The sequence below is a fragment of the Topomyia yanbarensis genome, chromosome 1, assembly GCF_030247195.1.
Source record: "Topomyia yanbarensis strain Yona2022 chromosome 1, ASM3024719v1, whole genome shotgun sequence".
Lineage (NCBI taxonomy): Eukaryota > Metazoa > Arthropoda > Insecta > Diptera > Culicidae > Topomyia > Topomyia yanbarensis.
This window is the reverse complement of record NC_080670.1, coordinates 189,226,876-189,238,973: the sequence shown is the minus strand read 5'-3', so window position 1 is coordinate 189,238,973 and position 12,098 is coordinate 189,226,876. Positions and strand designations below refer to the sequence as shown.

At 42.1% G+C, this 12,098-nt stretch overlaps 1 protein-coding gene across 1 annotated transcript; it reads right to left on the bottom strand.

Annotated features, from left to right (window-relative positions):
• Window positions 1-9,296: 9,296 nt before the first annotated feature.
• LOC131676452 (uncharacterized) lies at window positions 9,297-11,555 on the bottom strand. Its single transcript, XM_058955518.1, has 4 exons — window positions 11,503-11,555; window positions 10,826-11,064; window positions 10,156-10,767; window positions 9,297-9,991 (listed from the first exon to the last, which is right to left on the bottom strand). The coding sequence occupies exons 2-4, from the start codon at window positions 10,931-10,933 to the stop codon at window positions 9,644-9,646; spliced, it is 1,068 nt and encodes a 355-aa protein (XP_058811501.1). The 5' UTR covers window positions 10,934-11,064; window positions 11,503-11,555; the 3' UTR covers window positions 9,297-9,643.
• Window positions 11,556-12,098: the final 543 nt, after the last annotated feature.

The following is a 12,098-nucleotide window of genomic DNA, read 5'->3' as shown; positions in this document are numbered from 1 at the left end:
AGGTATAATGGACGATTTGTATAGTTTACAAAAATAGAAAAATATTGAGAAATAAAGCAAATATAAAATTTTGGAATTTATAGAAGCTTACAGTGTTTTTATTTCGGTAATTCGTCATAGTACACGAAAACCGTTCCCTTGCATCAGATAGTTTTTGTAGTTCTATCTTTGGTGGCCTGAAGAATATAATCATTGAACTGAATAATATGGGAGATAATCAGTATAGAAGCAGCATATGTATCATTCTTTCTTTCATGAGCTGTTCTTCCAGACATATATTTTCTTCTTGGAGTACACCAATTTCATGGATCAATGCGTTGCTCCGAGTTAACTGCAGAAAATTCGTGAGCAAAAGACTTCGTGATCATCAAAATCAACGGCGTCTTCATGTGTAGCTGTTGCGCACCGCCAAGGTGGATGGTGGTGTTGGAACAGTTTACCGAGCAGTCGATCGGCCGTAGTCAGTGGTAGTGACTTCACAGAGGCATGTTGTGTGGGGCAGTTCAGTAACCAACAACAAGAGGATGTATCCTGCAGGTACTTCTAGCGAAGTTAGACGTACAATTGCGCAATGATCTGTTAGCACATTTCGTAGAGACGGGAGGGAGTCTATCATCGACACCACATTCTGTAGTCGTTCACTGACGGCGAACATGGACGATTCGCTACCGCATCGGCCAACGAAACCCTACTACTGCACAGAGAAGAATGACCGGCAAACTAAACTGAAAGACGAACGCCTTCAACAAGGACCTCTTTATTGGAGTACTTGTTGAGTGCTTGACACTACAGCGCCGCGAAAGCCGCATCCACGCAGGAGAAGGCGTCCAGTGGAACGAGACACTCAGTACGCTACGCGTTGCTTGTCTCAAATCCAGAAGGCGGTTTCAGAGACCAATATTAGAGAAGAAGAGAGGAGATCAAGGCGGCGTTTCGGGAAGCCAGGGCCGCTTTGAAACGGGAAATCAGGCTTAGCAAGCCAGATTTCCAGCTGGATCTGTGCCAAGAAGTAGACGTCAACCCCGAGGGAGGGACGCGTACTGAGTTGTAATGGCGAAGATGTGGGTCCGTCGACACCAGCTGAAATATACCCAAGTGAGTTAAAGAAAATTTTTGAGGGTGTCTTTCCGAGTGGCAAGTTACTAACGACGAGCTCAAAGAAGCGTCGAAGGGACTAAAATCAAATCAAAGTCAAAAGCCACCGGTCTGGATGGAATATCAAACGTGGTGCTGAAAGCTGCGATCCTGGTGTCTAGATGAAGGCAATTTCTCCGAAATGTGGAAGGTACAGAAGCCAGCGCAGTCACCGGGCGATCCAGCCTTGTATAGGCCTTTATGTGTGCTGGACACATTCGGAAAACTTATCCCTAACAGGCTGAGGAAACGAAGTATCGACATTGGATTTACTTCGGACTTCGCTTGGGAGTACTGAGAAGGCATTTAAACCGAAGCTAAGAGATTATGGATACTGCGCTGTAGTTACGTTAGAAGCCATCGCCGCAGCCCTGCATGAAATGACCATGCCAGATCCTGAAGAACTACTTCCAGAGCAGAGTGCTGCTATACGAGACGAACGAAAGGCAGAGGTCACGGCGAGTCACGGCGAGCGTTCCTCGAGGCTCTTTGAAACGGGATGTACGATAGGGTCTTGATACAAGGAAGTGAAAATCGTGGGTTTCGCGGATGACATGTCACTAACGGCGACACTTGAAGAAGTGGAAGTGTCGGTGACGGAGACAATAGATGCGATCTGGAGAGCTGGTTGACCGAGGTCAAGCCGCAGATAGCTCACCACAAGACAGAGGTGTTGTTGGTCAGCCACAGAACAAAGCGATTCAGCGGATGCAGATAGACGTCGGAGGGCACTTGATTGCATCAAACTATGCACTGATGCAACTGAAAATGAGAATCGACTACCTGTTGAACCTCAACAACCACGTTGACTACCCCTGCGAAAAGCAGGCGGAGGCAAGGAATGAAATAGCGAGAATCATGGAAAGTGTCTGCGGTTCAAGAAGCAGTACGAGACTTCTGCTAGCTAGTTTATCGTCATCGATATTGCTATATGGGGTGGGACGCTGAAAACCAAGCGGAGCCGCGAAAAGCTGTGCAAGACGTTCCGGCCGCTGGTCGTACGAGTCGCGAACGCGTACAGAACAATATAATCGAAGGCAGTATGCGTTATCGCCGGAATGATCCCCATCTGCATCACCCTGGCATCGGAGGACATCGAGGGCTACATGCGGAGAAACACCAGAAACGTGAGGAAGATGGTCAGAATCGATTCGATGGCGAGGTGGCAGCAGGAATAGGACAATACGGGAAAAGAAAGGCGGACCTACCGGCTCACCTATTGATGTGGTTCAATAGAAAGCATGTAGAGATGCACTTTCACCTGACGCAGCTCCTGTCGGGCCATGATTGCATTGGGAAGTATTTTCATTGGTTCGAGCACGCAACGCCGTTTTTTTTCGAGAGTTGTCCTACTGGAGCTATAGAGCTAGGTTCTCGGAAGGGCTCCCCGTCAGAATCACATACTACAATTTGGAGACGAGACAAGCAATGGCACCCACTAAAACACTGCATTAGGCCAATTGTGGCGGGCCGTGATTCTGAATGTATGGACCTAAATTGCTAGAATGAAGGCTAAAGATTTCCGGACGTGGTTCGCGTTTGAGACCGCGTTTGTAACTTCGTAAGTACTGAAACGTTCACACAATTGCCGGAGTGTTATCAAGTTTACGCGATCGCGGGCATAGGTGTGCGTAGATGATCGCGAAGGGCTTAAGCGTTCGTATGTTGACGTGTTTGTCGTGTGTGCTCGCGTGTATGTGACTTCGCGTGTATAAATTCGATTTTGAAACCATACGGCCATTCATATATTCGCGGACCGTCATTCTGTTCTTTAGCTTTCGGTGTACGGATCACATTCTGACAGGGAGAGAGTTACCCCATATCACTAGAATTTCCGGTCATGTCGCCATGGAACGTTTTGTCTAGTGGATATGGGAGTTATTTTTCAATTTTATTATTTTTTTTATTAATTAACAAGGACCTAAATTGTTGGTACCGAGGATAGAGACTTCCGGACGATCCCGATTCATGATGGCGCGAGCGCGGGAGTTTGTAGGTTGACGCTTGAGATCGTGTTGCTAAGTTTATGAGTGCTCACCCACTATTCCATCATATAAGCCAGTTCTGCATCCACTCCCTGGTCCATATGCCACAAATACTCAGACGCCCACATACACAGATAGACACACGGCTAGCACACAATTGTATACTAGTACCAACAACTACAACTACTACAACACAACACAACTAATAGGGTTCTACTGTTATTTTTTTAATGCGCCAGTGCACGTTGACGAGGTCGACCGATAAATCACCACACAATGACTTCCACTGCGAGCCGTGCTCACAAAGACTGCCGTTAAGCTGTTGAACAATGTCCGCAAACACAGCCCACAGAAAAAGTCAATCCACGGCGACCCGCCAATCGGCCACGCCAGTGTGCACAGGCTCTTAGTTGACTGTTAGTTTGGGCTGGTGCAGAGTGTAAAAAAACACAAAACATAAAAAAGGCCCATAAGCCCTCTCGGTCTCCTCGATGCACCACTATCGAGGCGTAATGCAATAACCATCTTAAAGCAGTTGTCTACCAGAGCTTCTTTGAAACTGACGCTGAAATATGCTTGAAGATGTTTGCAATACCGTCAAACCCGTCAACCTAGGGGAGGGTATTTGAGTGTAATTTCTAAATTTAGAAGTACTTTGAACGACATACTCCAAGGTGCTCCGGACCAGTGCAGAGTATTTAGATTTCAGTGCGTCAACTGTTTTACATTTCAGGAAGCCTAACGTTGTAAATGTCTTCACCGCTGTTGCAGTGATGTAGTGTCGACGAAACTAAGTTTTATGTTTTTTTCTGCAGATAGAATCCGCCCTCTCGATGACACAGGCCTGAATAATGCATTCGTAACGGTTTAAAATTACCGAACGCCCAAAACTAATCGACTTACATTTATCAACGTTGATCTCCACACCATTAAGCGAGTATCATTTCTCAATATTGACACTACATCATTGTGGAGCCCAGCTCAGTCGAGTTCTGGGGCGAATGAACGAAAGATTTTGAAATTAACAACATAATGTCTGGAAAATGCCGATGTGTATATCGTTTATGAATAAGAGCTCTAGTTGAGGGACACCGATTGGCATTTAAAATACGCTTGAGCATGTGGTGCTAATTCCAACAGAAGCGGATCATTCGGAAAGGTAATATTGCAGCCATCTGATTACCTAGAAAAGCGAGCCTTTAGAAATCATGTGATCTAAACTTTCTGGAGGATACATAGATATTGATTTGGGGAGAGAATATCTGGGGCATCAATTTGTCCAGCGAATATTATCCCAACAAATACCGTTCTGAATGTATTTCGCCATTTTGCGAGGATTTCCATATCGAGCAGACGACAGCAATCGATGTAAGGGGGTAGCACTGTTGGTGTACGCAACGGAAAAGTTTGAAGAGCAAAGCGGAAGGAGCTTGCTATCACCGCTTCAATTCTGATAGTTCAAATGCTCCTATAGGAAACACTAAATGGATGTTAACGTTTCTAGGACAGACCGAAGAAGGGAAAAATCCAGTACCCCGAAATAGTATGGGTCCGTAAACTCTTTAGAGATTTTAATAATGAAGTCAAGCTTTCCATTTGCCTGTGCTAGTACGTGAGAGCAACCGTTTCTGAATGTCAGTTGCGAGTCCAGGAGTACACCAAAATCACTGATAACTGACACTCTCTCTCTAACGTTTCTCCGGCGATGTTGTAGCTCCAAAAATTTGGACTTTTTTGAGCGAAAAATGTATAACAGAAAGCATCTAGATGTCGCTGAAGATTGATACAGTCCTTTATTGACCACACAATGAGAAATAGTTTGAGATCACGTCGTTGGAGAATAAAGAAAAGAGCAACGGTTCGAGATTGCTCCCTTGGGGTACACTCGACAAGTTCATGAAGCTATACGACTCGTTGGTGAATGAAGCACCCAGCAGAAGAGAGTGATCTAAATGATCGAATGCAGATCTGAGATCAATGTAGTACAGTGCCTACCTGCTGGCCATCTTCAAAGTTTTAAGGCAGTACGAAGTGAGTTGGGTTAGATTGCTGGTTGTTTATCTGTCAATAAAAAGCCGTGTTGGTCTTTCGATATGTATATGTTGGTCTCACGAAAGAGCATGCTTCCTACTAGGATCTCGAACAACTTCGATTCGATGCGAAGTGAGGTTATACCACGATAGTTCGCGAAATTTTGCTTATCACGTTTTATAAAAGAGACAATGCTTGAAAATTGATCGTAGAGGTGTACATATTGCGCTTGTGCATCTTTTCAGTACAATAGAAGGCCTCCCATCTGATCCCACCGATGCACAGTGGTCCAGAATATGAATTTAGCAGCCTTTTTTAACTTTTTACGACAATTAAATGACTTAGCCTTACAATATGTTTGGTACAGTTGTTATACTTTACAAGGGCCTTCTTTTTGTTTAAACAGAAGCTAGGATGGTTCTAATTTTAGCAATATTTAAAATTGAACTTTTGACGGTTCAAGATAGAGCTTGACTGTCTTCGATGAAGTTGTAGATTTATACATTTTAGACAAATTTGATGAAGACATGCAAGCTCTAGCTTTTATACGTTCCATTGCACGAGAAATCCAATTGTAAGCATTAGGGTGTTCCGTGAAAAAAAAGTTCTATTCCTATGACTTTTGTAGGTTTTGTTTTACATTAAAATACCCTTTGGACAACTTGAAGATTATTCTAGGGCGCACTTCAGTGTGTACACCATTCTTCGCTGCATCCGGTATCCCGCCAGGAAGCCACCTTGGCCTAGTAATATTTGTCCTCTATTTCAATTACGTTAATATGAAAATTCAAGTACCCCGACTCTCGTTCGTCGTCGACATGAAGATTTTTCGACGGAACTGAAATTCAACCGACACCGAATTTAGTCAGAGTGAACTAAGACAGTACGTGTTGTAGTCTACACCGAACGGGGTAAACCCGGGCAAATACTCAATCGTCTTGATCGCGCGGAGACGTCAGTTCAACTATTTATGTTCGATATCAGAGTCATCGTGGATTCCGCCTGCACATTCAAAAAGCACTAGGGACGTAGACTGTCTTAAATTACTTTATTGCACGGTAGCTCGCTGAACACTAGAATATTGCTCTGTTGTTTGAAATTCGTACTACCAGAACCGGGTTGGCAGAATCGAGGCCAACCGACGCGGGTATGCTTACTCTTCGACATCCCCCATTGCGATGGTGTAGTTCTGCTGGACGCGCGTAGTCGTATGTCCAACTGCTGGGGTGCTCGTCACTTTCGTTGGTAGTGATTCGATTCCGCATTCGTCAGGCAGGACTACAAGAGGTGTAACGTTGGTTCGCTTTTATAAAACTCTTCCTATGTTTGTCAATGGTCGCGTACTGCCAATAGCTAACCCAACCACGTACTTTAATCGAATACCACTCCGTCGATCTCGATTTCGCGAGCGGGGACGTAGATACGATGCATCTTTGAACTTGCCATTACCAGTATGGCTTTGTCAGCTGGATGCTGGATAAGATGTCTACGTAATTAAGCTACCAGAAAAATAACAAGAAAAACCAGAACAATTCGAAAAATCTTCGTAATAATTCAAAGATCAGATATCCAGAAGAACCCTAAAAATTAAACCGATCAATTAGCTGAGGGAATCAAAAACCATCCCCGAGTCGATTCTTAGTTCTATCTGGAGTATCTGCTGCAAATTTTACCAAAATCGGACAATTCTGACTACCGCACCAACGTACTAGTTTTGTGGGGGATTATTCGATAATTTATAAGGAGAAACCAAATACTGCAAATCGCCTGCTCTCCAACTTCGTAGAAGGGACTTATTTTATATCTCTCTTCGTTGAAAAATCAGTAGTTGCGCCATCGATTCCCGTCGCTAGTTTGTTATGAGTTGAAATCAATTTGCGATAAACTTAAACTTAAAGTTAATTGCTGTTAGCTAATCATCCTCTCGTATAGGGCAATGGGACTGTTTTCGTCTTGCTCCGATTATTCCTTTACCCATTTGAAGCTCTTGGTTGGAGCAACGTCTGCCATCTTTGGCACTTTACCCTACCTGCTGAACACTTTTCAGTTATTTTCGAAATATTTTTTAAAAACAATTTACAATTTACAAGCTACGTTCGAAAAAGCTAAAGGTCATAATAGCAAGTTCAAAACAAGCAAACGTTGTTGGTTGCTGCGAGCTTTACACGTTAAACCATCGTGTCTATGTCCTCGCTCGTGAAGTCGAGATCGATGGTGTTGTTACCCATAAGAGTCTGACGTTCGAGGATTTGCTGATGTTCGGGGTTTGCTACTTTCTTCAATCGAGAAAGTTTCAGGCGGATATGTTTTTCTGTGATGACGAGGCACCTGATAGCTAATCGTCGGCGCATGCGTTATTGAATCAGTCCCAGCGCAAGTGATGAATAGTCCAGCGGGTTATTCCATGAATTCGCGATTGAGTCAAAAATTGGTGGAGTTTTCACTTTCTAGCCCAAGGCAGCAGCATCAAATTCAACTTGTTGTAGAATCTGTCAGACTTTATCGAAAGACGCGTGCTGACCTAGTTCAAGTACTTTAATGGGGGAACCATTTTTTCCCTTTTTTGTATTAACGACTACTTTAGTCAGCTTTTACTTATTATTATAGGCATTTTTTAATAAGCAAGGGAGTGGAAGTTGAATTATATTAGGAGCCATAGTACTCAAGAAAGAGTAAGGAGTTGAAAGAAGAAAGTAGAAGACAAAAGGTTAAGTTGCCGGAAAACTCTAAGCTTGCTCATATGACCAACTCCAAATTCTTGTTCTTCCGTGAGTACTATGGCTCTAAATATACTTCATCTTTCTGTCCCTTGCTAATTAAAAAGAATGCCAATACAACAACATTGGATTCAATTACTATTCAAAATTAATTACTTAGGCCTCTGATCACAAATCACATCGGCCGATTTTCAGATCTATCATTTCGATTGCACATTTGATGCGTTGCCTCGAACCCGTCGGTTATTCAACAATTCGAGAACCTTGTCGAGCTCCATTCTCAGGCCCGCTTTAAGTTCTGGTACTTTGACTACATGGCGCAGAATACTAACCCTTCTTCTTAGAAACCCAACCGTGTCCGTTCTGTAGATACAATTTTATTCGGCACATCCACGACCGATAATGTACGTGGAATACCGGACCGAATACACCTGCAAGCGATCCCAATTAGTTTTTATAAGCAGTTCCAAAAGATCGACCGCTGCGGAAAAAGTTTCATACTGATGGATCAAACCAGGACCGGTCCAATGGCCCGAAGTTTTCAATCATATATTCACTGGTACATATAAACTCAGTGACTCTACAACAGTTTGTGTAGCTGTATCTCAAGAATCTTAAACAAACATTATCCTTGGCGAAATTTTTCATTGATTAAACTAAATTTGTGTATGAGGACACTAAACTAAGCTTAAATAAAGTTAGATTTTGCGTTTTGGATTCACCTCATTAGTAACTGGCATTGTCTTGACACCGGTTACACACTAAATCCAAAAAATCACACGTCGATCCTCACTATAACGCATTACTTTGTCTATAGTAACGACGCTGAATTCCTCTGGATAAAGACTCGGCTCGTCTATCGTTTGTTTATGTCATTCCAATCGAGCACGAGACCACGGCCCTCGTTCCGGAACGATTTTCTTCGGATTGAGTGCTTTTAACGTACCCTATACGTGCCAAGAATATGATCATTAAAATATTGACAAGACTGCTTAAATACGTCAATCCCATTTGAATTCTACAGAATCAATATTTTCTAAATGTGCTTACACGATCAATATGTTGATCAATAATTGGTGTATTGTCAATATTTCTACTCGTGTAGGGGCCGCTTGTGACAGGTCTCGTGCTCGATTGGAATGACACTTTCAGATAAATAATAAGAATAAGATAAAGATGCCGAGTCTTTATCCAGAGGAATTCAGCGTCTTTAGTTTATAGCATATTAAATGTGATATTCCACTAAATCAATGAAAAAGTTTTACTTACAAAGCAATTTTCAAAGTTTTTCGAAATTTGGTTATTTTGCGGGATTTACAAATTTTGATATTAACTTCTTTTCGAAATACAATCGTTAGACATTCTGTACTCTAAAACAAAGTTTGTACTAGCAAGGAAGTGTTCATTTATTTCCAGACCAAGATTTATCAACAAAAAAGCTTTTGACGATTTTAATAATTATTTTTTTGTATTTTGGTGGGCCATTAAACATCACTTTACTTCCATTAGTTTGTCCAATACGCTACAAAAATCGGCGCTTGCCTGATTGGGCAGGCGCAGATTTGTATAACGAATATGGCAAATTAATCAAGGCAAAGTACTATAATGCTTCATCATAATTTATGACAAATGATAATTACTGTTTAGTTACTGTTTGCACCATTAGTATATTTTAATCGCCCGAGTAAATCGCCCCAATATACTATCTACGAAAGTGTATTTCCTCACTCTCACTATTGCTTATCAACGGCCAAATTCCCTCAAACCGCCAAATTGTCACTTGAAATACAACTTGTACAGCGGAACATGATCCCCGCTCGCAGCGACCTTTTCCTCGAACATCCCCTGATCCACCAGATACTTCGGCCGGTGCACCTCCGGATGTTCCTTCAGATGCTCGACCAAAATCTTAACCGAGCGCAGATGACAAATGCCCTTGAACACTTTCTGAAACGTTTTCGTTTCCTCCGGAAAGTTAGGCACAATTTCGTCGATATCATCGAAGCGCTTGAAACGGCGCATGTCCATTGGCAGCGTACGACCGAAAGCGATGTGCCGCTCGCGAACTTTCGCCTCCCGCCGGTCGCTTTGCATCACCTTGGCAATTTTACGCTGCAGTGCCATCTGCGGGGAAAAAGTGAGGAAAATAATGAGAAGCTTTTAGATAAATTTATCGAACGTTGTTATTATCTATGTAGAACTGTGCTTGTATTTGAAAATAGATAAATTGAACTTTTATGTAAAGGGAAAACTTTCCCCATTAATATTGGATAACAGATTCTACTCACGTAATGCAAATTCCAGTCCTCTGCCACCTCGACCGGAATGGCGCGAATTTCCTTCGGCTCGACGTTCAAAGCTTTCGCCGAATCACCTTCGACGCCAATCGAGAACAGCTGCTTGATGATGTCCTTCGTTATGTTAGACTTTTCCGCACCCAACTTGCTCAACCATTCGGCAAAATCCTGAGCCCCCAAGTCAATCAACTCTTCGACCTGTTCGAACAACGGTTTCTCCAGCAACTTTTTATCCGATTTGTACAGCTTAGTTTGCCATTTGATACGTTCCTTGCGGGTTTTCTTCAGGAAGTTTTCCATCCAATTGGACTCTTTCAGTTTTAATTCGCGCGGTTTTGCCCTGGGTTCGATTTTCAGTTCAAATTTTGACACACGATCTTCATCTTCAGCATCGGCTTCATCTCCCGTCTCCGGGTGGAGGCTTTCGGAATCTTTAGCGTCGATGCTGTAGCAGCGAAAAGCTTCCTTCAGACGGGACTGGATGATTTCTTCGAATTCGCGATCGTCGTAGGGGGGCAGTTGGATGATTCTTGATGTTTGGCCGTATAGCCGGCGGGGAACCGCGTGAGTTAGATCCGAATCGACCGTCCAATGCTTTAGGTTCTAAAAAAAGAACGTAAACGGAAGTTTAAATATTGCAACTTAATATAGAGTGGTATACCTTTTTAAACCGTTGCTCGAACTGTTGAATAAATTTTCGCATTTCTTCCTTGATAGCTGGATCGCTGGTTTCATATTTTGAAGGCTTTATTTTATATTTGTGAGGCATATTTTGCGAGATTTTTGTGCAGTTCTAGTTTTAAAGTTTCGAAACAACGGGCGGTTATTTATTTTTTCGCCTGTCGTAACTAACGGCTGTTGCTATCGAAGCTACATTTTCAGTTCAAGCATGCGTAAATACTGAAAAGGTAACAACAACCTGTTGCCTACACACTTATGCTGATTTCGTTTTTAGAATCGAGTCGCTCTAGGTTCGCTCTGAGCTGTCACTTTTGTATGGATTTTGTAAATATTAGAGCGAACCTAGGGCGACTCTGATCTAAAACCGAAATCAGCATAAGCCAGCCAAAAGTTGTTCGGTAATTTCTTTTGACGACTACCACAGTAAAGTGATATTTTTACGGAGCTTTCAACAAATTATTTAAAAAATTGCGGTAAAGTTTTCATTTTTTTACGATTTTCAGTAATTTTTCGAATAATTTGCTGAAACCCGCAATATTTTTCACTGAATTTATCAGCACTTTTGTTTTTTTCGGTATATAAACATTATCCAGTAAAAAACTGACTGATTGTTCGGCAAAATTGTACCAACATTACCGAACCTCGTCAAAAACTTACAAAACAGGTACAGCAAATCATCTGTCAAATCGAGGAAACTACTGACTGACCAGTATTTTTGGATGGAACGGATTGCGGAGAGTTCGGTAACCGAATTGTTTTACTGAATTGATTACCGAACGGTTTGCTGTTCAAAAACCCAGTAAAATTTTACTGTACCCAGTAATTTAAATTAAGTGTGTATTGAAGCTTATTACACACTTAATTTAAATTACTGGGTACAGTAAAATTTTACTGGGTTTTTGAACAGCAAACCGTTCGGTAATCAATTCAGTAAAACAATTCGGTTACCGAACTCTCCGCAATCCGTTCCATCCAAAAATACTGGTCAGTCAGTAGTTTCCTCGATTTGACAGATGATTTGCTGTACCTGTTTTGTAAGTTTTTGACGAGGTTCGGTAATGTTGGTACAATTTTGCCGAACAATCAGTCAGTTTTTTACTGGATAATGTTTATATACCGAAAAAAAAACAAAAGTGCTGATAAATTCAGTGAAAAATATTGCGGGTTTCAGCAAATTATTCGAAAAATTACTGAAAATCGTAAAAAAATGAAAACTTTACCGCAATTTTTTAAATAATTTGTTGAAAGCTCCG

What these genes read in the sequence shown, in the direction of transcription:
- LOC131676452 (XM_058955518.1), bottom strand. Translation starts at nt 10,933, where the DNA reads ATGCCTCACAAATATAAAATAAAGCCTTCAAAATATGAAACCAGCGAT. An exon ending in TCGAGCAACGGTTTAAAAAG is followed by an intron (nt 10,768 to 10,825) that starts GTATACCACTCT and finishes TTCTTTTTTTAG; the next exon opens with AACCTAAAGCATTGGACGGT. An exon ending in AGGACTGGAATTTGCATTAC is followed by an intron (nt 9,992 to 10,155) that starts GTGAGTAGAATC and finishes TTTTCCCCGCAG; the next exon opens with ATGGCACTGCAGCGTAAAAT.